General features: G+C 50.3%; 1 protein-coding gene across 1 annotated transcript in view; it reads right to left on the bottom strand.

Annotated features, from left to right (window-relative positions):
• Positions 1-23,912, bottom strand: part of EPS8L2 (EPS8 like 2) — a gene marked incomplete at its 3' end in the record, with an annotated part of 46,799 nt that extends 22,887 nt beyond the window's left edge. The window contains exons 1-3 of the mRNA XM_015629640.1: positions 22,958-23,912; positions 4,478-4,542; positions 3,361-3,416 (exon numbers count right to left, since the gene is read on the bottom strand). Coding sequence (XP_015485126.1) covers positions 3,361-3,416; positions 4,478-4,521 — 100 coding nt within the window. The remainder of the gene's footprint in view (positions 1-3,360; positions 3,417-4,477; positions 4,543-22,957) is intronic.
• Between the last annotated feature and the right edge of the window lie 3,245 nt (positions 23,913-27,157).

The raw sequence follows: 27,157 nt of genomic DNA, 5'->3' as shown, positions 1-27,157 counted from the left end.
GCTGTCTCGGTCTCACAGGCTTGGCATGGGGGGCTGGAAGGAGGCTGAGCACTGCAGGGACAGACAACAGCCAAACAGAAATGAGCTGCTCCTCCCCACAGCCCTACAAAAAATCACTGCAATCATCAAACTGCCCTCAACTTCTCCTGCTACACTGCCTAATCCGTCAGGAGAGCCAGCCAGCGCTGTTTGCCAGCTCTGGAAGCAGCTGAGGGGAACACTTGTAGAAGCCCACCTGGAGTCACCCCAGAAAGGGGTGGCAGCAGCTTTCCTGCTGTGGGAAGTGCTGTGCAGAAATGCTTCCTGCACAGTCCTTCCCATGGGTTCTGCTGGAGCCTGGTTTCCCCCCACAGGCTTTCATCTGGGCTCGGAACAGACGCCCGTAAGCAGAGAAGCAGCCTAATTTATTTATGGTGTGCATTAACATTTATTCAGCTGGTGGCTGTGTGGGGAGAGAGGTGGCAACCTGAGAGGGGCCAGCCGTTCCTTGCTGCCAGCTGGGGGAGGACTGCTCCCTGCAGCCACATACCCCTCCAGAATGTGGAGCTGAATGAATGTAGTACTGTGGTATTAAGTGAGGAGGAAAAGATGAGTGTCCTGCTCCCATGACAGCCAGGAAACTCCACTGAGGATGGGAGAGCAGCTGGAAAGCATATAAAAGTCTGGTAGGGACAGAGCCAGGGGAGGGTATTTTGGGGTTTTAAGCCAGTTTCATTGTAGAATTCCCTTTGGTCATCTCTCCACATCCCTCTGTGCTCACCACAGTGGAGAATACACAGTGGAAGGCAACATATTTGGTGATCAAAGCAATTTCAGCAGGCCAAGAGTGACACCAGAGCCTTCCCCATCCATCAGCAGCCGTGTGATGAGGCTGTGTCCTGTGAGGAGCTTGACACTATGCCCTGGAGCCCCACCAGAGTGAAACTTCACCTTCACCATCCAGGTGCCTTCCTGTGCACAGCCTGAAGCTGCTGCTGTGTTCCAGCCTCACCATGACAATTTTAAATATCCCTCTTCAGGGTCCCCCCTGAGGTGGGTTTAATATTCCCAGTAAGTCCCTGTTGATACTGGGGACACCTTGGCCCTCAGGTAGCAATTGTGTACTCACAGTTGGCACCCCTGTCATGTTAGGCCAGTATTTCTGTAGAAAAAGCATCTTTAGAAAGCTAAACCAAATGCCTTGTTCACCTAGAAATAATATTTAGACACCTGTGTGCATTGGAGCCGTCATAACCCAGTGAGCTTTTAATGAGTGGATGTCTGTGTGATGGGAATTTGGGAGTCACTGCACTCGCTTCTTGGAGGTCTGGCAGTGTACACAGGCTGAGGGTCCAGCCTGATTACACTGGAGGAAAATGGAAATGTGAAAAGTCTTGTCAGTTCCAAATGTCCCTCAGCAGTGTTGTAATCACATAATCAAGGCCAGCTCAGCTTGGTGTGATTTGTTTCATTATGAAACTTAATTCTCCCTGGAATTTTAGTTCTTGCTTGCCCTCTACCCCCAAATGTGCCAGCTCACAGCAGAAATTAATGCTGGGGGAGGGAGGATCCAAGTGGGAAAGGGACCAAGACATTTAAATATTGGTTTACACGTGCTGAATGTCCTTTGCTGAATTAGTGGGTGGGTTTCAAGTGCTGCCAAGCAAAATCCCTGTGGATGTGCTCATGCCAGGAGCTGGGCTGGCCAAGAGGCACTGATTTGTGCAGGGAATGCCTACAGAGCTTGTTCTGCATTTCAGTAGTGGCAGGGAAATAGCAGGCAGCTGCTTTACTCCTCCTGAGGATTTGGCCCAGGAACATACAATCTTCATTTCAGGTTTGCTGGAATTTGGTCAGAGAGGTCTCAGCCCTGGTGAATTTGCTTTTGAGGTGTGTTCATACAAGAAAATGTAGAAGATGAAATCCTGTGTTGAAAAGTGCTTATTTGAGAGCTGTGTTTGTTTCCAAGGCAGTCTGTCGGCCTTTCCCTGCACTGGCTTTTGTGGCACAGGATTGAGGGTGCTCCCTAATGGGAGCCATAGCACCATTAGATTCTCCTCTGGAGTTCTGATGGCTGGAACCCTGGGCTGCCTGCACCCATGGGTGCCAGCCTACAAATCTGCTTGGCTTTAATACCGTTGTGAGCTCCCAAGTTCATTTTTACACATCTCTGTAGGGCTGTTTACCTGGCAACTTCTGCCCCTGATGTGCTGCAGTGTCAGTGCACAGCCAAAGGAATGTGCACTGCCTTGGAGGCAGGAGGAGTTTGTCTGCACTAGCAGCCCTGTATGCACCCAAAATTTCCACACCTCATCCTCTTCTTTATCATGTGTCCTTCCATCTCCAGAAGTGACTGACACAGTTCAAACCCCTCCTTGGCACCTGCCCACCCTGCAGCTTCCAGACCACAGACAGCCCAAATTTCTGCTCTGCCATTACCCTCATGTTTCATTTCTTGGAAGGTAATTGACATTAACAATGGCCTTGTTTAGCACTAAGTACAGCCCCTGATATCCCACTTCTCCCCAGGTGAGGTTGGTCTCTCTGGACACTGCTCCACATGGATAAACCTCCAGCCAAAATCCTTGGGCAAACAGAGTCACTTCCCAGGGACGAATAAACCACCTTGGCAGCTGCCAAGGACAATCTCTGATCAAATAGAAGATCTCCAAGGAGAAGGACACACAGCCTGTGCCTTCCCAATAAAATATCAACCAGGTAAATCTACAGCTCTCAGGTGGGAGAGCTGGTAGGCTCGGACTCCCCAAAAGCTGCTTGTGTTACACCAGACAACCCCCAACATCTTACCCAGGAAATAACTGAGGGAGGTGATTTCTCACATGACTTATGCTTGCTCTGCCCACCCCAGAGCCCACATTTTCACCTGGGGTACTTGGGTCTGCTAAGATCAGGAATAACTGGTATTGATACCTAAATGTGCTCAACCCAAACAAGCTGCCTCTCGGACTGTGCACAAACACCCATCCTGCCCATTCCCTGCACTTCCAGAGAGCCAAAGGGCACAGAATTTTCATGGTTCACCGAGTAGTTAGAAGAGGATAATCATTAACCTGCTGAGGACAGTTTTTCTTTTGTGAGGCCCTTTATCAGGTGATCTTGCTAACAGACCTAGGGAGGATCTGGGTAGGGGAAACAACATTCTGTTCCCACAAAATCCCAACTGTCCCCAGCATGGGAGGTGTTGGCACAGATGTGAGGTGTGTTTTTGCTGCCAGGTCAGGCCAGCCTGTTGCGTATGGAACTCTGGATTCATGTGGCTTTGATTGAGTTCCAGCCTAAAGCTCCCCAGCATCCACATCCAGCTTTCCAGAGGTGCCTTTGCCATGGGAAACTTTGGATATGTTTGCAGGCACGACTCACCGTACAGATCCTTTGCACTCAGCTTGGAGGCTCCCTCGGCTTTGCCCATGCTGCCACTGGAAAAGAAAGAAAGTGCAAATCAACCATCATCTCCCAAATATTTTTAACATCAGTTTTCACACAGCAGCTCTGCAGTTGCCCAGAGGGACCAGCCCTTCCCCTCTGTGCAAAGCATTTCCTTGTGGGCTGTGCTGATGGCTCCCTGTGCAACCCTACCCGTTATCCACACCACAGGCACATGTCACTGAACCCAGCAGTGGAAACAGGACACGGAGCAGCCCAGCCAGGCCTGTCCCCACTAGAGTTACCTTCACAATGTCCCCTGGAAGGACAGCACACCCAGAGGCTGGGTTAAGGACAGTGGTTCCCAGTGTGCCATAAGTGGGGTTGTTACAGGGAGACCCCCTCCATGTTATTCCTGAGCCCACCTGAACCTGAGGCAGTGCAAGAGCCAAGGTGATGATCCCTCCCCAATGGACATGCTGGAGATGTACCCCTTGAAGGCAGTGCTTGGATTTAGAACATATCTCTATTCACTGTACATTCTTACAGTGCCTGCATGTAAGAATGTGGGAGGGTGGAATTTTGTGTAAACAGCTGAGTTTTAAGTGCCACAGGTAGGGCCACCCCCTGTGCCCGGGTTGTGGGTAGGAATGAGCACCCAGGAGTTAACAGTGTTTTCTCTGGCAGAGGAAGATCCAAGCAGGATCTGAGGCTCTGCAGTCGGGCTGTCCTGCACAGAGCAGTGAGCCCATGGGTGCTCAGGGGCTGCTTTATGCTCTGTCACTGTGTTCCCCTGAGGGCAGGCGGTGGTTCAGGTGCTCATACCCTGAGCAGGAAGGAGGGAGAGAGCTGGTGGCTCTGGCTCCATTAGGAAGTTGCCATGGGCTGCTGTAGCCTGAAGCTGCAGGTGGAGAGGCTCCTGGTGTCCCTCTGCTCTCTCCACCTAATGTGCCACTATCAAACCCCAGTGCACAGGCCAGGTGATGTGTGAGGCAGTGCCAGCTTATGAGGTGCCCAGGAAGGGTGAAACAAACATCAGGGACTTTGGGGATGAGTGGGACTGCTTGGAGTATCCCCTGAACGGTAGGAAGGAGTGGTGCAGGAAGATCCTTACTTTGATGAGCTGGGGTTGCTGCTGAGGGATCCCTTGTGACTCATGTTGCTTCACAGGCCAGGCAACTGCAGCAGAAGCACAAGAGACAGGGTCAGTGGTTATGGAACAGGCTCTCAGGTGATTTATCCATGTGCAACCTGCCCTCCCTGCCTCCAAGCTGGGGTCTCCAAGAAGATGGAGCAGTCAGGTGAGTACAAGGGTGTTTCCTCTCTGCTCTCAGTCACCTCTCACTGCTCTGACCTAGGCTGAAGGTGACACATCCCACAGTGCTTTTTCAAAATCTACTTCCACCTCTCCCTTTTGCTCTTCTATTCCAGGCACACCTCAACTTTGTGACATTCCAGCACATCTTTTTCTAGCAGCACTGTCCTGCCTAAGGTTAAACAGGGACTGAGGTGGCCTTTGCCTCCATGGTCTGTCCTGGATCCCTGTGCCCATGTGCTCATGGCTGTGTGTCCCAAGTAATTTTTCATGCCTAGAGTGCCACTAGCTTTTTTTATGTGGTAATTTTAAGCTCTACACCAGCTGTTAAAGTATCTTTACAAGGGGATTGCCCACATAAAGAAAAATGGGATAACTGAATGCTGTTCCACTAGCAGCTCAAGGATGAAGGAAAATATACTGAGGTGAATGGTTAGTGAAAGGCAGACAGGATCAACACAGGTTATTTTTGTCTTCTTTCCAATGTGAATTAGAATGTGGGAGAAGATGTGAGAGAGATCCAGGCACTGTTCTGACATTAGAACTGCAAGGGAAAAGAAACAAAACCTGAAAAAAAGATCTAATAAGATCTCAAGGAATGTTTTGTTTTGGTATCCAAGCTCTTCAGCTCTGCTCCGTGTGTAAGCTGATGGGAAGCCAAAGCAAAGTCCTAAATTTTTTTTAAGTCTCTTGTAAAATTCACGGGCACTTCTGTGCCTGTGTCAGACTGTGCTTACCCCATGATAAGGTTGCCAGAATTCAAAGGTTTGGCTTTGAAATACTTATTGCTGGCCTAAAGGAAGAAATTCCTCAGTGTCCTCAGTGGGACTTCCTGTAAGGGAATTGCTGAGTGTGCTTGGCATGTGCCAAGGGCTGCCATGACAGCCATGGGCAGGCAGTGGAGCTTCCTCCAAGGGTTTGTCTTCACTGAATCTAGGCTAAAGTGTGTGTAATCCCCAGGGAATACTTTGGAGTCATCCTTGACACCTGGGATTTCCCCTCTGGAGGCTGACTATCTGCTGCAGGGCTTGTTGTATCATCAGCAGGGCTGCCCTAGTTTCCTTACGTATCCGTATTTATTCCTCGTGTTGGAAGGAACACTTGTGGTATTTTTCTCTGTGTGTTTCACCCTGAGGTGAGGGCAGAGACAGTTTTCTCATTGATCTTATCAGAACTGTCAGTAGGATGTCAGAGGGATGCGTTTATGGGGATGCTGGTGAAGTACTTGGCTGTGTGGAGGAACCCAGCATGTTTTGGGCTCAGCTGTACAACTTTCAGCCTGTTTTCTGTCACAGTAACACACTCAGCTCAGAGACATTTCTAGAAAGGACTCTTAAGAGCATTTTAGTAGCTAGTATGTTAAGCTCCCCCTTGTTTCTTGTCTCTCTTGTGGTTGATACTGAAATCCCTATGCACGCCTATAAGAGGTATAAATTCATATCTACATTAGAATAGAAACTTGGTGGTCTGCCAACCCCTCTGAGTGTAATAAAACCCATCCCTGTGCCCAAGCTTGGGTACCTGTGAATTTTTCCTCTGTTAATAGCTGTCTGCTGGTTTCCTTTTACAGTCCTCAAACTGTTCCTATCTCCTGGATCTCTTTGTGCATTAGCATAAGATACCTGGGAAAGAGAACTTGGGCTCTTTAAAACCTCCACTCTGCTCTGTTTACTCTGCACCATCCAATCACTTTGTGTCCCACAGCTGAAGACAGCTGGGAGTGTTTCTGCATATTAGTTCTATAAGTGTTTCTGCATATTTCTAGCTTCCTTTCTCTTACAGCCCCAGGTCCATGTCATAATGTACTGAAATCCAGGTTACTCCAGCAGGAATGTGTCACCAAGTTTGGCCCATGGAGCTCAGACCTGGTCCCCAGCCCCAGCTGTGAATCACCAGGAGGAACCAGGCATCCAGCTAATGTCACCCTGTTTTTTATTTCTCCTTCCTAAGCTGTGTCCAAAAAATAAACCTCTGGGATCGGCTCTGTGAGGAGCTCGTCTGGTGCAACTGAAGGTGGCTGCCAGAGCTGCAGAGTCCATGGCAGTGGCAGAGGAGTCTGGCTTCGTGGGTGAAGCAGGACCAGCTCTGAATTCTTCATCTCATGGTGGTTAATGAAGTACTGATGGGGTCAGCTGGGCTCCCCAAATGATAAGCTAACCTAGAAGGCTGTCCTCTCTTCCAGGGTGCCTGTGTCCCAAAGAGGCTGTGAAACTGGAAGCAGTGCATACACCTGCCAAGTCAGTAGGTCCTTATCATGCTGGGCTCCCTTTTCTTTGTTTATTCCTGCTGTTTTCCTATTTGCCCTTTGCTTGGCTCTCTCCGTTGCTTTCAGGTTGTGGCTGTGCTCGGCCTTGTGCTGGTCACAGCGAGGGCGTGGTGTGGTGCTGGCCAAGTGAAACCAGGATGGAGCCTCATGCCAAAGCTTTTAATTCAGCGTTAATTGCCGGATATTAATTGAATTTGAACTGGAAGACTGCAAGGGGGAAGGGCACATTCCTAAGGGGTTGGAGACTTTCTAATGAATCTGCTAAATCAAGAGGCAACGGGGCTTGTGAAAGGTGAAGGAGGGCTAAGAGCACATCGCCTGAAATGTGGATAGAACCAAAGACATGAGAGATGAAGCTGTGGGCTGGCTTCCTCTAGGTTCTCTCTCTCCTTGGAGCATCCTTCAGAGCTCCCACAGCCTGCAGCCTCAGCCAGATGTTGTCTTCTCCCTGCCCTGATTAGAGGGTTCTGATCTGCCCCTTATCTCCCAGCAGGCATGGCTGCTGCCTCCTCCTCCAGCCAGAGGAGCGTAGGAAGGGAGGCGAGATGCAAGCATCACCATGCAATGTGTGCCTGTGCAGGTGGCACCTTGGACTCAGCCTAATCAAAGCCAATTTCAAGACCATCACCCCACCTTTTTCTGGTGCAGGGCAGTCTCTGCATGGGTCGCTCAAAAGCTGAGCCTTGCACATGAGCATGGTGTGGAACGAGATACAGACTCCAGGAGCTAAGCCAGGCTCAAATTCATTCTGCTGCTGCTGCTGGAGCAAGGAAGCTAAACTGCATGACTAAAGCCTGGCACCTTGATCTGGCCCAGGCCAGGAGGTCCCAGGAGGACTTAGGGACGCCAGCACAAATCAGTGCTGAAGGCCATCAAGGTGGGTGAAAACATGTACTTTAAAGCACAGGAAATCCCACTCCCTGACTTTCCGGCCACTCTTATCCTTGGAGGTCAAATATCCTCCCAAAGACACATGGAGCCGTGACAGGAGCCTGGCATTGTCTGCACCTCATTTCTGTACTTTTATAGAAAATGGAAGCTGGCCATGCATTGTTTTGGCTTTCTCTGAGTCTCTTTGATGAGGGAGCTGTGACATTGGTCCCTCTTTTCCAAGGGTGGAGAAGTGCTTTGTGAAGGGAAAGAGCAATATCTCTTTCTCCTCTCTGGGCTGATCACTGCTATTGTTGTACTTTATTTTTATTAGGTTCTCCCTTATCTGCTGTGGTCAGACTTCTTATAGTGTGTGGAAAGGACATGAAAAATTCTGGATTTGGGTAAAGATTGGACAATGTGCAAATGTGAAATACTAGTGGGGATTTTAGGGCTATTATTGTTATCATCACTGTTAATAACAGCAGCATCTGGTGTTTGTAGGTTTTTCTCTTCATGGATCTAAGACCTTTAAGACTGAGACTGGGTTTGTTGGTATCAGAGAATATTAGGATGTGATTGTAGCAGCAGGGACCTATGCTCATCCAAACACAACAGTTTTTGCTGGAACAGTAAAGAAACATGGCAAAACCCCCAAAAACCTTAAGCTAAATGACCTAGGAGTAAGAGAAAGTTTTTCCAAGCATGTTCTAACCTGGTTCTAACAAACCTTGTCTGTTTTCATCAGTCATCCCACTGAAATCTGCCTGGGGCAACAGGACTTCCAGATCTCCAGAACTCCATCAGCCATGCTGAAAGGAGTCTCTGCACCAAGAGGTGATGGGGCTTGGGCACTGGTGAGATCCCTGGGATGGGAACACTCCCTAGGATCCTGCCTGGGGTGAGGGGTCCAATGCAACCCTGCTGTCTGTGTGTGTATCCCGTTCCAGGGGGATGGGCCAGGCAGAAATGCTGGATTGGCAGCAGCCTTGGGAGTAACATAAAGCGTCAGGGAGAAACATGAGCTGGCCACCACACGATGTTATCTCTTAGACTTCCCAGGCCCACAAAGCACCGTCTGTTAGGGCTGCTGGGTGTTTTCCTACAGGAATGTCATGCTGGAGAAAGCTGTTTGATGGGCTGTGGTGTAAAGCTTGGGCTTCTTGGACTCACAGGAGAGCAAAGGGAGCACAGGCACCGTGGTGCATGTGTCCTGCACTGCTCCTGCTCCAGACAGCTCCCCCAGCCCCTGGGAGTGTCCTACCAGTTTCCACAATCCATCCTATCCTCTCTGATGGTATGGAAGGAGCTGGCAGGTAGGGAAGGCCACAATCCCACATCAATCCACTAACAAAACTGCTTTTGGGCATTAGTGAGGCGCTGGGATATGTATGCTCACGGCTCCTCATGACATCAAGAGTCCTAAATTCACAGAAACTGATTTAGGTCTCTCAGACTGGTTGTGAGAGGAACCCCAGGAGCCTGTGGTTGACTTGAGGACTTGGGTCTCTGGTCTGCTGGTCCAGCCTCCTGGAACCACCCTCCTCCTGCTTTTAGTTGCTTTTCTGAACCTGCCCGTAAGGATGGCTTCAGGACTCACCAGAAGAAAGTCAGAGTCCCTGCCAGGAACATGCACTCATAAATAAAAATAATCTTTGGGTTAGTCAGAAAGCATCAGGAAATGCAAATCCAGAGCAGAGAGGCTGACAGCCAAACAGAGGAACAAGTTGTTTCTCCTTGGAGAAGCAAGCCAGGATCTTGTCCTATCCAAAATTTCCAAACCCTGCTTTTGCAAAATCAGGCCCTGGTTGTTCAGCAGGACCAAGTCAGAACTTCACCACTCTGTTTAAATGGGGGTGATTCCTGCTTTGGAAAAAGGAATACATCTAGAGGACACTGCCTGGAGAGCCTGGTGGCCACAGGAGTCCCCATTGTTATCTGTGTTGTTTGAGATGCCTTTACAGCACCCCAAGTTTGGGAAAGTAGCAATTCCTCTGCTTTTTTCCTTCTTCCATCCTTTCAAGTTACCTTTACAGTGACTGAGCCACTTGGGATCATGGATCCCTTTGGAAAGACATTAGCCTATGGAAGGGGGGAGTGTGTGTGTGGAGCTCCAGGGTGCGTGAGGCTCGTGCCACGTTCCTGCAGAGGCAGTCCCCACGTACAACCTGCCAGGTGCCTGAAGGAAACACTCCCTGCTCTGCACATCAAATTGTTCACATTGTGGAGATTCTCCAGAAGACAAGCACCTGGATAAATATAACCCAGCCCAACAGGTCTGGGCAGAGAGGAACCAAGTGTTCTTCAGCCTCCACAGCAGAAGTGGCAGCAGCTCATTTGGGCTGACACATTTCAGTCCTACAGCCACCCCAGTATCAGTTTTGGTGGATCCTGACCCCCCACTTTGAATCCCATCTGGATTTACTGTTGGCCTCCAAGGGGCTGAAATTGAGCCTTGGGAGTTCCGAAAAACAAACTGACACTACAGAGCAAAAGCACCAATATTTACAGATTCTTGATGGGATATTCATGAACTACCTGCAGAGACAATGTGTCCATGGTGATCTGCAAACAGACCTTATTTTAGGTCCCAGTCTGGAGTCCAGTGGCACCAGAGGCCCTTGATGCCCACAGGTTGGAGCAGGAAAGGAAAGATCTGAATCAAAAATGAGGAGCTTTTATGTTCCTGCCAGAAAGTAAAACCTTCCTCCCAGAACTACAACCAAAAGCAAGTCTGGACAGTGCTCTGCCTATAAATACACAAGGAAAATGCACAAATAGCCACAGTCTCCAGGGTCTTGGGAACAAACTGGAAGCTGGCTCCACTACCCCTCGGAAAGACTTGTTTGTAGAGTCCTGGTGCTGCATCACAGCTCCTGGATTTACACCTTTCCTCTTTGTTGGAGGAATTCTGCAGGAGCTGGGTGGAAGGAAAACGGGAAGCAGGTTTGGGCTTGCCATATGTCTTGCCAGGGGTTCCAAGGTGAGCATAATCCATGCTTGGGCTGCAGCTTAGAAAGCTGGAGAGACAGGCCCAGAAACAGCACATTAAATATTAATGGATCCTTTTGGAAAGATGGAGGGAGATGAATGAGCATTCCTTACATAAAACCTCATTAAATGGTTTAAATTAAAAGACCTCAGTTCAAAACTGCCTCACTGGGAGAAAGTGTCATGTGAGTCACTTGTACTCCCCAGGAAGAAAAACCAGCATGATGCGTTCCCTCAGCTTCCTGGGAAGAGAGGAGTTTTGTGAGGAATTTTGTAGCTTTTTCCCCTCTGTCCTGTTTTTGTTTTGTGCCCACACCTTCTGTGAGCTAATCCTGTCCCTAGCACCACCCAGCTCCTGGGAGGTGGGAGCCAAGGAGCCGTGGGAGACTGGAGCTGGCCATGGGACTGTCTGGGCAGGATGTAAGGGAAAGGCTGGAAGGCTCCAGTGCTGCCAGGACCTGTGGGTGTAGCATGCCTGGTGTCCAAAAAGTTTGCTGAAGAAAGTGCTGGTAGTTGTCATGCTGAAGGTTTCTCTGCCCTGCATCCTTATTCACCCCACAACCCACCAAAATTATCCCTTTTTCCCAGCCTGGTGCTGTACTCTGGGCACTGGATCACCAGCAGCAAGGGGTTTAAAGCTGTGATTTTTAGACATGGGAAAGATTTCACACTGTAGATGAAAGGGAAGCTTTTTCTTTGCCCTGTGTAAAAATCAGGACTCAGAGATCAGCCAGTAAAAATAGGGAGTGACTCTGCCTGTGTGTGTCATATTCCAGAGCAGGATGGATAAAGGCTGAGCCCAGCTTGGAGGAGGGCCTTGAATTGCCTCTGTGTTCAGGCAAAACACCAAAATCCTGAAACTGGCTGTGTGCTCATGTCCCTGGCTGCAGGCACCAGCTCTCAGAGCTGCGCCTCACGTGCACCTCCTGTAGAGCTGGAATATTTCTGTAACTTTTCCAAGCTTGAAGACATCTGTGGAACAAGTGGGAGACTCTGTGAAAGGCTAGCACTGGTAGGGGTTGCAGGCTGCCCATCCCTAGAAGTGTCCAAGGCCAGGTTGGACTCCAGGGCTTGGAGCAATCTGGTCTGAGGGAAAGTGCCCCTGCCCATGGTAGGGGGTGGCACTGGATGGGCATTAAGGTCCCTTCCAACCCAAACCATCCCAGAATCTGTGAGGATGGGCTAAAGCTGGGACTTCCCACAGTAATGTCACATCTCTGATGGAGAGAAACACAGTGAATATTGTTTGTCACGGTGGGATTTCCAGGAACAAAGCTCAGGACTGTCACATCCGTACTGGAAGGAGGTGCTCTGTTTATGCAAAGCACCCACAACAAAACTGCTTCTTCCAGAAGGTTGAAAGCTGTGTGGTCCAGCAGGGACCATGCTGATAGCCCCTGGGTGATCCTGGTTTGTCTGGTGGGAATCAATCATTTCTCACTAGGTGTGGGTGTATAGGTAGGGGACAGGTTGGCCTTGCTGTTTGAGCTAATCACTCAAGTGTCTTAATTTTCCATTAAATGATTGCTGTAATGTGTAAGTACACAGTGCCCTCCTCACATCAATCCTGTGTAATCCCTATGAGCCAGCCTCAGCAATCTTGCTTCCTTATTCCTAACAGGACAGCTGTAAAGCCTAACAGATGCATTTAGCAGGCAAATTCATTTTCCAAAGTAATTCCCAACCTTTAGCTCCAGGCAGAGCCTGATACACCTGACCATCCTTGTCTGGCTACTGCCACCCCAAACTGGGCTGAAATGCACCAAGCAAAGCTGGGGGGTATGGCTGGTTCCTCATCCCCTCAGGAGGAGCAAGAGGGAGTCTTGTTTGTCAGTGCACTCCCCTGTGCTGACTGGTTCATGAGCAAGACAGAGCTGCTGAGATCCAAGGAACCTTTCCACCACCTCCTCCTAAAGGAAGGGCATTTTTGGTCACTCCCTGAAATGCTGATTCACTTCCCTGGCAGAAATTCAGGCATGTAACAGTGTAGCAGGGCAGTTGGTGTGCCAAGAGCTTTTTCTCTATGAGAGAAAAGCTGTTATTAGGCTGAGAGCCACTTTGGGTCCACGTTTAGCTTCAGTTTGTCTCCAGAAATGTCAGCTCAAAGTCTCTGGGGTTAAATGAGGATTGATAAATCTGCACTAAATAATTGGTCAATCTGAACTAAAAATCCTTTTCTGCCAATGTAGGAAGGTCACAGCATCCCATCTTTCCCCAAAGAAAGGGAGAGGCCCACACCCCATCTCCCTCTGCCTATACCAGTGAGGAGTTATTCCACTATGCTCCTGTTCCAAATCTCTGCCCAAAGCAAAAGGGGCTTGGGAAGCATCAGTAATTTTCATTACCTGCTGTAAAACTCATCCTGGGCTTTCTGCTGGGAGGGTGAGGCAGAAGATTTAAGGGAGGAGATTCATCTCTTAAAAATCTCATTTGACATTTACAGCTTTTCCAGCCTTTTTAAGCTAATCATGACAACATTCATTGCTATCTCTTCCCATCCTATTTTGTGCTTCCTACTCATATCCTGTCCGGGTATTTTTGGCTATTTGTAACAATTCATTTGAGCTAAAACTTGGCACATGGGAAATTGGCTCTGAGTGTCACTTCAGGAAAACAGCCTGACACCAGTTTAACCAGTGGTGGCTCCTGGAGACATGGTGGGGCTCAGGTCAGCTTTTGGTCTGAAAACATCACTTGACCTTTTTTAGTCATAGTCTAATGTAGCTTTTTCCTTCTTTAGTTGGTATTTTCATATATATTTTCATAGTAGATAAAATTTTAAATTGAAAAATGGTGAATTATCCCTTCCCATTCACCTCTGAAAGGCAGAAATGGCAGTTCATGTTAAAGGACTTTTGCTGTCCATCATTGATTTGTTTTACATGCAAAATGCTGAGATTTTTGGAATTTCACAGAGTTCCCTATAGGAACAATAATATTCATTGATGGTACAAAACATGTTCTGCTTCAAAACACACCCAGCTGAAGGATGCCCTGCTCTGTTTCTGGAGTCAGAAGACAAGATGTACAGTCACAGGAAATCACTAGGTTGGTTTCCAGTGTTTGGGCTTTCAGTAAAGCTGTGGATGAGACCACAGAAGGGTTTTTCAGCTTGAACATCCAGTTACCCAGTAACCAAAACAGTCCCAGGAGAGATCATTCCAAAACCAAAATAAACCCCATTCCCTTTGCCCTTTGTTTTGTATAGAATAGAAGGATGTGTGAGGCTGGGTTTATCAAAATAATTCAAATGGCAGTTTCTAATCTTGCGGTGCAGAAATGTTTTAACAATCTTGCCACAAAAAAAAAAATAAAAAATTAATCTCTTGCAAGGGCGAGGAGGAAAAAGCACAATTGGTCCATGCAGAGGCTGGGATGGGAATCTGAGCTGGGCTAGGAGGAACCAGACTGATTCCAAGTCTGGGAAGGGGGAAGAAGAGTTTCTTGCAGTGCCTTAAAGAGGAAAGGCTTCCCTGGCCACTCCTGTGTGCCCACAGGGTCTTTGGCATGGAGATTTTCATTCCCAAAAGGCTAAAGCTGTGCAGGGCACATGAAGGACAGGGTTTCTGCTGTGGGAACCATGGCACTGTGGAGCAATTTGTAGGAGGTTGTGCCGTCCCATTCTTGGAGATTTTCAAGAACAGCAGGAGTGAACTGTGCAGCCTGTTCTGATTACAGAGCTGACCCTGCTTGAGGTTGGACTGGAGACCTCCTGGATAACCCTGTAATCCTCAGAGGAGAGGGGAAAGGAGCAAGAAAGCCCTTTTAGGTGGGCAAGGTGTGTGTGGAAGGATCAGGAACTGTTGGCATGCAGTGGGGCCAACACAGGCCATGTGGGTGCTCCTGCAGCCAAAGGGGTGCCAGGTTGTGCTTACCATGACGTGGGATTTAAAAACACTGAATTCTTCTTGCTGGCCTGACTGTCATTAGGGTCTGATCCTTAAATGAGCCACCTTAAATGGTGTGGTGTCCCCTCTGGAGCAAAGAAAGGTTGGCAGAAGCAGAGTTGTACCTAAACATGCACACTGGAGAACCTGGTATATTCTGGGAAGGTCGTTCTGAAGGGAAGGGCAGGCAGCCCCGAGAGCACAGGAGTACCTGTGGTTTGAGAAGGACAAAGGGCTGTTCCTGGTGCTCCCCAGCCAGCTGTTCCTGAATCCTGCCCCAAGGGCCTACAGCTGAGCTCATGGATGCTCAGGGATGTCATGATCTACACAAGTCCTCCTTTAACTTGAGTTGTCAGGACAGGATTCCAAGAGAAGAACCTGTGTGCCCATCACCCACACAGTGCTGGAGTGGAGCACAGCCTCTGTCAGCAGCATCCTGGCAGCCACAGGCACGTGGGAAGGGCAGATCATGTTGGAGGCAGCTCTGGGAAAACACCTGGGACTGCTGAGGGTGGTGGCAGCCCAGATCTCCCCCGCAACCTTCTCCTGCTTTACATTGTCCTTCTCACCTCTGACTGCTCATCAGGTGTTGGCAGGCAGGGAGAAGGGATCAGGGAGCAGAAGTGTCTCCAGGCTTGTGCCAGGTGTGGAGCAGATGTTCTGGGACCTGTTTGGTCTAGTTTGCATATGGCTGTGGCATGACTTTGGCTGCTTGTCTGGTTTCAGGCCTCCCTTCCTGGGCTGAGACTAAGCCTGTACAACTTCCACTGAGCAGTCAGTGAGGCCAGAGCTCCTCTCCTCCCTTCCATCCTCCCCTTGGCTCAGAGGAGCCAGGCACAGCTGTCTGGATGAGGGGTGGTCCATCACCTCTCCCATCACCTGCCCTCAGTTCTGCTTGGTGGCAATTTGGGGGCACACACAGCTGCAGCATTCACAGATACCTGGACAAGAAGCCAGGAAGAGGATGGGAGCACAGGAAGCCTCTCTGCAAATTTTCCCAGCCTCCAGCAGTGGGAGTGAAGAGCTCCTGGTACCATTTTCCATCCCTGAATTTCTCCAGCTGCATTTGGCCAAGCTGTGTAAACTTTGGACATCCTGAATGGCCTGTGGCAGGATGTTCCATGCTTGGCTCTGCATGGTGTTCTCAGCCACCTCCTTTTGTTCCTCTGCACTCACCAGCTGCTGGTTTCATGGGATGCCCCCCAGCTCTGTCAGCAGGAAGCAGCTGTTCCCTCGTTCCCTGTCTCTGTGCCACAGGCTGTATCACAGATCTTGGGAGAGCAGCACCTCAGTGTCCCTCTCCCAAGCTGAAGAGCACTGGAAGTTTCAGGGCTGAAGACACAGCTACAGGGGCTGTTCCTGGTTTTCTTTTTAAGCTCAGAGCAGATGCAGCACTGGCAAGAGGTGCTTCCTTGTCAAGAGATTGCTTGGGCAGCCGATGGCTCAACCACACCTTGGGTGTTACCTGCTCGTTCTGGCACAGACCAGCAATGAGCACAGCTCTGGTACATTTGCTCTCAATTGATCCTGTTGAACCTGCTCTTGCCTCGCTCTGTGCAGCAGCTTCTCTGACAGAAGCACAGCTTTTCTGTCTTTTCTTAAGCTACTGAAACTTTATCAGCTTATTTTCCAAGCAGCAGCAAACCTGACAGTCTTGAAGTTATCCCTGACAGCCTTTCATGCTACTTTTACACTCCTGCTCTGCACCTTCTGTTGCAAAAAAAAAAAAGGGGGGGGGGAATTCAACCCAATATTTTCCTTGTGTTTTGGCTCTGGCTTGAATGCCGGGTTGGAGTGAGCATGTACCTGGATGCTGAACTAGAGTCTTCCTTCACCAGCTGGGTTCCCTGCTCTGGAAACTGCAGGGGCAGCTGGACATTCCTGACTTACTCTCTTTGGGAGTCATGGAAACATAGAATAAGTAGACAGAATCACAGAATCAGCCCTTTGACCTCAGTGGGTCAAACTGTCATTTCCATGGTTCAGATGTACCACTCCCCTCCTGCAGTCTATCAGGGTTTCTGTTCTCCTGAGCTGGAAAAAGTGGTGAATCAGGAATGTGCCTGCCTGCACGACCAGCTCCCAAACCCATCAGGAGATCAGGCAGAGATGCTGGTGTGCAGGTGCCCGGTGGTACAAGACTCCTTCCCCCACCAGCCTGAGGGTATGGATTCTTCTCATGGAGAAGTGGATCACACCTGTTAAAGTCCACATAACTCAAATCAGAGGATTTGAGTGAAGTCCGGGATACCCTCTCCATCTCAGAAATCCTGCCTGTGTCACATATCAAGGGATAGTGTGCAAAACCTTTTGTGGTCGATACCTGGACTGAGGAGCTACCCCTACTACCTAACCTTACCTCCACACCTGCACAGGCTGCCTGGGTACATGTTATTCCTCTTCCTTTTTCAAGGACTTTTGAAAGTCCTGTATCTCAGCCCAGAAGCAATGCTGAGAGCACCAGGTACCAAAAACAGGATAAACTGCCTGGCTGTGTGAAAGTCAGAGTTACAGGTTAACCTGCGGGAATGGCCACAGACAAGGCCATTTGCTTCTGCCCCAGAGGAAGACATTAATATCTTCCCAGAGAAAAGTGGTTTTAATTAGTGCTCCCTTCTGCATAGAGCCAGGCTCTCCTCCTCTGTCTCCTCAGCTGAACACAGCTATAATTAGGAGGCAGCAGTGTCAGGAATGAGAGTAGGCTCCAGCCTATGATTTATTAAGGGATATCGTGGGTGCAATTACCTTTCTCTCTTCTACTCTCCCTGGTGTTTTTATGAAGTGAATTTACTGATGAAAGGATTGTCTCAGGCTCAGGCAAATGGACACCTCTGTGTTTATCTCAGCACCAACAGCAAAGTCACTGCTTTTCCTCCATAGAGTCACCATGGAAAGCCTCAAGCCTGACTTATCATAATATCATAAATTGGATGGTTTGGGTTGGAAAAAAGTTCCATTTCCCTGTCATGGACAGGGACCATGCCCTGTCCCTCCCTTCCACTATTCTAGATTGCTCCAAGCACTGTCCAGTCTGGCCTTGAACACTTCCAAGGATGGGGCAGACACAGGTTCTCTGGGCAACCTGTGCCAGGACCTCAGCACCCTCGCAGGGAACAATTTCTTCCCCATGTTTAATGTAAAGCCACCCTCCTTCATCTTAAGGCCATTCCTCCTTTTCCTGTCTTTCCATACCCTTGTGATAAGGGCATGGAGGAGTTTGAAGGACTTGGAAGAGTTTATGTCCACAAGTCACTGTTCTGGCTGGCAGCAGTGGTGGGACAAGGATTGACCCAAGGGAGTCCTGATGGTGGCAACGAGGAATGAGTGGCAGACTAGAACAAGCTTCTGGCATGTCCACAGCAGTAAGGTGTGTCAGATTTGGTATTCACTTTGTATTTGCTGGTGAGGGAATCTGGAACTACCCATGATTTTAGGAGTCAGCTCTAGTTCCAGCAGCCAACACTTGTAGGGCATGAAGCGATTCTCAGCTCCCAGATGATTCCCACTTCTGTCCATCTTGAGCGACAGGGAAGTTAGGTGTAAACACTCTGGGGGAGGGTGGTGGTGACTCAGCCTGATCCTAATCGTCATCCCACCAACAGCACTATTTCACTTTCTGAATTGGCTGTGGTGCCTGAACTTTGGTTTATTGCCGTTCAGATGGGCTGCACTTTACTTTTGTAGGATATAAATCTAGAAAGGTTGAGACTGATAAGACAGAGGAAGGAAAAAAGAAGAAAGAAATAAGGAAGGATTGAACTTAAATTAAAATTTTGAAAGCTTTTGGGGGTCAGTGCCCCAGCCAGAAACCAAAAATAGGGAAGAATTTGCTGTCCCATTCCAAGGCAGTGCTGAAAGACCTCAGCCCACAAATGTGGAGTGTTCCTGTTCCACCAGCTGTGGAAAGTTCTGCCTTCACCTGGGGCAAGGCTGGGTTGGAGGCCCATGAGCTGTAAGGGTTCATTTGTGCCACACCTGTCCATCACGACAGCCAAGGCTGTTGCAAAATTCCTATCCCATCACCCTGAGGGTGCTCAGCTCCTCCATTCCAGCTGAAATTGCTGCTAGAAGCTGTGGCAGTGTCCAAGGAGTGGGAAAGGAGGGGTGAATAGGTGGGCTAATGCCTCCACAGGTGAAACCCCAAGTGTGGACTGGATTGGGGAATGTGCCCCTGGCACCGCAGGTGAGGATTTCTCACATGTGAGATGTGTTTGCCTGTTTCAGCAGAACAAGGAGAACCTTTGTGGGAGATGCTGGTGAGAGGGGTTTATTTGGACCCTCCTCTGAAGGCAGGGATGGATGTAAGGTCATGGAGCATCCCAGGCAGGGTCTAGCTCCATGCCAGACAGGCTGGAGCAGCCCAACCTCTGCCATCAGCCTCTTGCCTTGTGAGGGTCCCCTGACCACACTGTGCCTGCAGGAACAGGCACCTCCAGGCCTCACTTGGTGCTTCCAACCAAATCAGGGCCCCAGCAGCTTGTCTGGGCACTTCAGTCCCTGTCCCAGGGCAGCTGAGCAGGCAGAGCCTGTGATTCCCCACTTCTTCTGGGGGTTGGAAGCTTTTGTTCTGTTCCTTGGCAGATCCTCAGTGGCGGTGAGCACGTTGCAGTAACGCCCTTGGGAGCACTTGGGGAATGGGAACAAGGGCTGGGCTCTCTTGGGGAATTGCAGTTCAGGTGAATGGGAAATATCTCCAAACCGGTCCAGCTCATCTACACACCCTTCCCTCCATTCTTAACTGCAATTCTTCCTAATTTATCTGGATTACCAGGAAGTAAAATGGCAGGACTTTTTTGGTTACCCCCCCTAGCATTGTGCATTTCAGTTTTGGAGGTGGTACTGTTGCCAGCCCAGCAGAAAGGAAAACTCTTGCTGCCTTGGGAAAAGACAAACCCTCACCTGTATGCAGAGACAGCCATGTCCATGTGGGAGCAGCTCTCCCTGGATCCCTGGACTCTCCCTGAATCCCCTGGATTAGGTTCCCTCTTAATACCTAAATATTTTAGGGATGGGTGACAGCATATTTTTCACTGAGATTAACATTTCAAACACAGTGCAAGCAGACAGAGATGCTGCTCACAGCCTCCCCCACTCCATGAAAATCCTTCTGCTCTTCTGTGCTCCTGCTACAGTCTTGTGGGCAGGTGGAGATCCAGACCAAACTGTGCTCTCAGGCCTTCTGGGTCTCCTTGGATCTCATCTCCTGCATCTCTCAGGTGCTGTGCAGTGCTTGGCACCATTTCTGATGGTGCAAGGAGTCTCCTTCAATGCGGTCAGATGGGCAGGGAGGGTTTCTGGAGGTACTACCCTTCCCCTCCCTTGGAGTGGGAAACAGGAATACCTCCTGGGCAGGCAGGTGGGTATTTTTCTGGGCACTTGCTCTGCCTTGCCCAAACAAGTGATTCAGGAGGCTGTGCTGGCAGAACCAAGTGCTGCTGGATCTGCCGGCATTCCATGGGAGCTGCCATGCCAAGCAGACTCTGAGCTGCTGGTAAAGCTCTATCGGAGTGCAGAAGGTCATCCCTGTCGCTCCAGGAAGTCTGTGGACTTTACTTGGCACTTCTGCTTGGGGGTCACTAGGCTAGGCTCGAATATTTTCCAAGGGTGATTGTTTTATTGCCAGTGGCACCAAACTCGCAGGCTAAAGGCTGTGCATTCCTGTCCACCTGGGAGCAAAGGGCAGCGTTGCTGACTGCACTTGTGGAATGGAGTCATGAGCCCTGATCAGCCCTGTTCAAGGACAAAATCATTGAGTCTTCTTTAAAACCACAAACCTGCCCTGACCCAGCACTTTGAAGACACCATGGCATGGAAGGAAGAAAGCCAAGAGTGTGACAGAAAGTGCTCCAAAGCAGAAACCCCGGATTCAGCTCTCTGGGAATAATACTCCAAGAGTCCCCCACACACTCAGGACTTATTTCATATGGATGTTTCTCAAGCCCACACAAGCCAACACATTTGTTCTCCCTTTTTCACTCCTTTCTTTTTTGCCACAAGGACTGAAACCTCCCAAGTCCTACAGTGCATTACTGTCTCTTCTGAATCTTTCTTTTCCAGAATGATCCCGTGACCCTATAAAAAGCATTTTGTTTTCCAGCACATTCCAAGCCATCTCACCCAGGGACAGATGCCAATAAACCTCTGGCAGGTTTGACTCTGCAGCCATCCCCCAGCAGGGTCTCGTCTCAGGACCTACAGCCTGGTTGAGTGACTAGAGCAGAACAAGCAGGCCAAGATTCCTCCTGTGCAACCCTTCCCTGTCTCTTCATGCCCTTAGATGAATCCAGGCAGGCAGCCATGACAATTTGTCACAGCCTGACAAAATGGTGGCTGCTGTGACATCACCACAGAGAGCATCTGCTCTGCAATATTCCTCACAGAATCATCATGGTTGAAGAGACCTTCAAGATCTTCTAGTCCTACCTACCCTTGACCCATCACACCATGGGAGTTGGACAGATGGAGACCCAGGAACAACGATCTGCAGGGCTATTTCAGGCTCAGGGCTGGGCTTTGAGAGTCTGCCTGATGGTGAGTGGTTTGCAGTCAGCAAAGGTGGGCACTGAAGGCACATTCTGTCTGCTCCTGCAATACTTATCCTGTGGCTCTGAAGACATTTCCTCCTGGTGCAGAGAAGGATCCAGGCTGCCCTTGTCTCTCATGGTGTCTGTGCCCACCCTGACATCAGGGGTGATGGCAGAGGGGCAGAAAGCCAAGGACTCAAAGCTTGTCTTGGCAAACTGCTCCATGGCCCCACGTGGGCAATGTGTGCACGTCACAGCCATTCTCCAGCGTCACTCACAGCTGCTCCCTTCCCGGGACTTCACCAACAGACAGTTCAACAATGCTGGTGCTAAACTTTTCCTCGGGTGCCCACAAACATGCCCTGCTCCTCTAAGCTCCATGATTATATGACAAACCCACCCTGTCCTGCTGAGTACAGTGGAGTAGATCCTGCTCTAGACCACCTGGAGGACTGGGATACAGTTGGAAGACCACCAGTTCCTTCCCAAGGCTTCAGCTGTGGAAACCACGGAACAACGTGGGCCTGACCACGGTAGAACTGAGCTGCAGTGCTGTCCCAAACACCAGTTCAAGCCTTGGTTTTAAACAGGGCGAACAAACCACCTTTGCCTCTCACAGACACCTTCCCACAGCAGATCCCAAGTCCCTCTTCCCAGTCTTGTTTTAAAGGGCTTCTTGATCCAGCACTGCTGACTGCCCTTTCTGTCTGTGAAGGACTAATTTTCCTTCTTAATCAACTGAAAAGTCAATCACGGAGCAGAACGGAGCCAGGAATGTGCTGTTGCCTGCGGCATCTGCGGGTGAAACCCTGCTGTATCAACTGGGGGCTGAGCCTCTGGCTGTCACTTCTTTACCTCAGAAAAAGTCCTTTTTTGGGGCCCATCCCAGGCAAGTTCTGGCACTCCTGGATGAACAACTACTGATTGATCTGATCCCTGCTTTTGGAGCAGCCCAGCAACACAAGTGTTAACTCCCTGTTGCCCTAATTGCAGCAGGGAAATCACCGGATTTTACTGCTGTGCTGTGTCACAGTTATTTCCAGGCTTTGAAAATAATGTCAGTCACATCGTGTGTCCCTGAGCCTTGTCGGTCACATCATTTGTCCCTGAGCCTTGTCCTCAGTGGAGTTTGCACCAGCATTTTCCAGGAAAATAAGAGAAAGGGGATGGGAATGCTGTGACTCCTTAACGTAGATGAAATCTCATCAGGAGGCAGAGCTGTCACGCGAGGGAACAGGGCAGCTCCGAGCTTCCCTCCGTGCTGAAATCGGGTGGCGGATCCTGGCAGGGTGAAGGGTGGGGAGAGCTCGCCCACCGGGAGCAGCAGCTCTTTGAGGGGCCCCGCGGGATCCGGCCAGGAATTCTACACGTCCCCAAAAGAGGAAACCCCGAGGTTTGCAAACAAACAGCTGCTCAAAACTACGTCTCCAGACTTCATTAGGAGCAGAAAAAATGGCTCGTTCTGTGCCAAATAGATGTTTTGCTGCCAAGAAAGTGCCACCTACTGGATCTCACCCGGCGGGGGATCATCAGGACGGGAAACAAATTCAGAAAACACAATGCTGGGAAAAGTACGTTTTTTCATCTTCTTTAACTAAAACAACATCAAACTACATAGATATTGTCCCAGTCACAGCCCCTCTCCAGCCACGCTCCCTACACAGCAGAGTCACACAGACTTTTGAAGTGGACAGAAGTTGGGGAGGGGGATGAAGTTTTAAGATTTGCAAGAGAAACTCACCGGTGCTGAGAAGCCGCTCTCGTCTCTCGCAGTTCACTCAGCTCCCGTGAGTTCTCTCCCAGTTTTCCGTGCTTTCCTAGTTAAATCCTGCTGCCATTCTCCAGCAGTCAAGCTCCCTGTCCTCCCTGCACAGGCTGTGAGCCCGATGCCCCGAACGCTGAAGGAGAGTGGGAGGCAGAGCCCACCCGGCACCCCGGCCTGGGGGTGTCCGTGCCGTGGCTCCCCGCTGCCCTTTCCTCCCGGTGCCGCTCGCCCCGGGTGTCTGAGAGCAGGTGACAGAGGTTCCTTGGCAGAGGAAAGAGGAGGGGAGGGATGTAGAGGCAGCGAGAGGTGGAGCTGGGACCCGGAGCAACAGGTTACTGTATAACCAGGAGCCGGTGGCCCCGGGAGCGCCGGGGGCTGCTGCAGCCTTCGCCCACTCCCCAGGCAAGGCGACCGAGAGCCCAGGAGCCCAGGACGTGTTAGACTTTGGGTTCCTCGCTCCAGAGAACATTTTGTACCCAATGGGAAGGTTGAAGGTGGCGAGGGGAGGTGAAGGAGTGCTTGGAGCTCAGTTTTCCATCGCCGGTGAGGGAGGGGACGTGCTGCCCGACCGCCTCATAGGGGGAACAAGGCACCTTTTGTGCAGCCCAGGGCTCTCCTCAGCGCTGGCTCACGGCTTGTTTTCCTCCAGCATCGCCCCTGCCTGCTCTCTGTCCCGACGTCTGCGGCAAAGAAAGGTGTTGGAAGATGGAGAAGGCAAAGCGTCCTTTCTTTCATAATCCCCAAAGCAATCAGGGGTGCGGAGCAGTCTCCCCTTTGGGGTACCCCCTCTGTGGCACTGTGCTCTTTGGGTTTATGTGGCCATAAAGCTCCTTGTTCTGCCCCTGCTCTTCCGTGAAAGACAGTAGGTTTAGATGGGTTATTGGGAACAAATTCTTCCCTGTGGGGATGCTGAGGCTCCGGCACAGAGAAGCTGTGGCTGCCCCGTCTCTGGAATTGTTCAAGGCCAGGTTAGACAGGGCTCAGAACAGCCTGGGATAGTGGAAGGTGTCCTTGGCAGGGAAAATACCAACTGGCTCAAACCGATGTGTCCACGGCAGGGTGGGACCCTTCTGGTTAGCCATTCCTATCCCAAAACTGAGACTTTTGAGAGTGTTTTATGGAAGTGCACGTGTCCGCAGTCCTCCCCACCATGCCCACGCTGTGTGTCGAACCCCTGCCTTGTACATGTGAAGCGAGACCCGGTGTCGCTGGCCCTGCGAGGAAACAGCTGTCACTGTGACACTAGGCAAAGAGAAAAAGAAAAGCTTCCCCCTCCGGACAGCGGCCTGGAAGAAGCCCAAACTCCTTAGCTTGACATTTGCCGAGTTCCCCGCTGCTGTGGGTTTCTCTGAGGGGCTCATGCCCAGCGCAGGGTCTGGCCCGGGTCCAGGCGCTGCACGGAGGAGCCGCCCCGGTGAGTTCCCGCGGGAGGAATGCGGCCGGGTGAGCCGGGCGGGCAGGGGGAGAGCAGCTCCCTGCCTGACAGTCGGGATTTCGGCAGCTCGGGTTTGACAGAACCACGACCTCTCCTGCTGCGGGAGAAGACGAACCGATACTCGGTGTGGCACTCCCACCCAGTGCCCCGTCATCCTCCTCGCCGGGATCCCAGGAGATTCAGTGTGAAAATACGGCCAGCCCTAGGAGAAGTAGGATATTGTGAAAACACGGCCAGCCCTAGGAAAAGCAGGATTTAGGGAATGCCTGCCGTACCAAGCAGGAGAAGGGATATCAGTCCAACACAAGGGAAATGCAGTGGGAATGTCAGCTGTGCTGGAGCCTGGTGAGCCTCAGCAGCCGGAAGATTTTGTGCAGGACATCTCCAGACCCTGAAATGCATCACTAGGGTATTTCAGGAGGATTGCTGGTCTGGGCTGATTTTCCCAGAATGCAAACAGGGAATTGGACAGGACGGTGTTTTAAGGCACTGCTTCCTATCCAGCTCCACATTCTCAGTTAAGACAGGGCTACTGTGAGCTGCTGTGCCCCACAGCAAATCTCTTAACTGCTCTGCAGAGGCAGCAACTTTTCCTCTGGGCAGGGAAGAAAACCACAGGGGAGCTTATTACACCTTCCCTGCTGTCCCACCTGGCAGCTGACAGTGCCAGTGGGGGTGGGCCAGAGGCAACTGGAGAATCATGGAATGGTTTGGCAGGAGGGAATCACCCTGTGGTATGGTGGCGGTTCCTGACGTGGCTCCCAGGTGTGGAACCAACTAAGTGCATGTCCTCAGCCTCCCTCCTTCGCTGGAGCACCAGGCCACTCCAGAGGGACATCATATATTCATGGGGCCATAACACCCTATCTCTCAGTATCTCCAATTTGGTAATCCTGGAAGGCTGACTTGCCTTTCGGGATCAGCCTTTTAAATCAGGCTGGCGGCAGACACCCCTGTGATGGCTCGAGAACAAAGACTTGTCGAGTAAACACCACCCAAACCCAGCTCCTCAAAATATGTGTTCCTCTAAATTTTTAATGCTGTTTGCATCCAACTTGCTTGTCCAGTTTCAGAAGGGCTGGGCCTCGTAATTAAAAGCTCCAGCGATTGTATGTCTGGCAAATGTCATCAATGGCTTCACTATGTGTGCCCTGCTTCTCCAGGCAGTGGGAACGGTTTGGAAAGGAGCTCCTGGTTAGGGAAACTCTCTGAAGCTGATCCACTTTGGGTTTTTGTACCAGCTCAGCATTGAGAGATGCCTCCATGGAATCAGGGACACCAACACAAGGACAATTCCCATTGAAAGCCTGGAAATACCTGAGATGAAGGAATTGTCTGAAGCTTCCAGACTTCATCACGGAGCACAGGGCTCTCAGCAGCAGCAGTACCCCATGAAAGAGTTCATGGACAATTTTATCTGGAATTGGAAAACTGAAACCAGACCTGTCCTGCCCTTGTGAGAATGCAAGTCCAAGTTGGTGCCAACTGACCCCGGCAGGCACCAACAGCCAGACAGGGCTCTGAGCAGTTGCAGCCATCAGGCCCTGCTCTGAAACGAGCCCAAAATTCATGTTTGTTATCCTATGTGCAAATTTACCCCATGCCTCTCTATCACCAAGTATTGGCACTCTCTGCTGATCCTTGTTTTTCACCTGGGTGATAGGGAGGGAGCAAAGGGTTCACCATGTTTTATAATTCGTGTTTAGTGTTTATTTTGTTTGTGGTGATCACCCCAAGAAGGTGAAGCACAGGGGCTGTGACTCAACATTAACCTGTGTGACCCTGTTTGCTGTATCACCTGCATTCAGGTAAAAATTCCACTTTGCAATATTCCCTTTAGAACCTGTCAGTTGTTCTGTGGGAAGACCTTTGTATAAGGTAGGTGCAAACACCAGGAAAAGTTTGTGCTTTTTTTTTGTGCCCATCCAGGAAGTTTTGCTTGTGTGCGCTTTGATCGTTAATGGGGCAGGGACAGCTCGGTATGTTGGTCACTCCTTGGAACAAGCATGTGATGGCACATTCCATCATGCCAAGCAAATCTGGAAGGACAAATAGGTGGGGGCTCCATTCAGGCAGATTCAGCACAGAAACATTTGGTCGTTCAGTTTCCGGGGTGCTCCTTAGCCCCAGTTCTGCTGCTGTGTTGTTTCTGTGTGAGCAGCAAAGGGCGGCTGTGCCCTGGCTTAGCAGGACCTGTCCAAGGGGATTTGTGCCAATGGGTACTCTGGTTGTGACTGCCAGGTAGTGTAATGTGGACAAAACTTGCTGTTACTTGGCCTAGGAGTAGAAAGGTTAGGGTTGGAAGGGACTTAAAACTCATCTCCTTCCATCCCCCTGCCAAAGGCAGGGATACCTTCCACTAGACCACATTGCTGCAAGCCCCATTCAACCTGGCCTTGGACACTTCCAGGGATCCAGGGGCAGCCACAGCTTCTGTGAGCAACCTGTGCCAGGGCCTCAGCACCCTCTGAGTCACAAACTTCTTGTTAATATCTCATCCAAACCAACCCTCCTTTCGTTTGACAGCACTTCCCCTCATCCTGTCACTAAATGCCCTTGTGAAAGGTCCCTCTCCAGCCTTCTTGTAGCCAGCTTTAGGTACTGGAATACTTAAGGTTGGAAAAGCCCCCTTTGATGATCAAATCCAACCACTGAATGACTGAGGAATGAAACTGGGCCCTTCCACAGAGCTTGTGTGTCTTTTGCCCCTTTCTACCCCCACCAGAAAGCAAAGAGCAGCA

The sequence above is a fragment of the Parus major genome, chromosome 5 (genome assembly GCF_001522545.3).
Source record: "Parus major isolate Abel chromosome 5, Parus_major1.1, whole genome shotgun sequence".
In the NCBI taxonomy this organism is placed as follows: Eukaryota; Metazoa; Chordata; class Aves; order Passeriformes; family Paridae; genus Parus; species Parus major.
The sequence above is the reverse complement of the archived record's forward strand: the minus strand, read 5'-3'. Positions and strand labels throughout refer to the sequence as shown.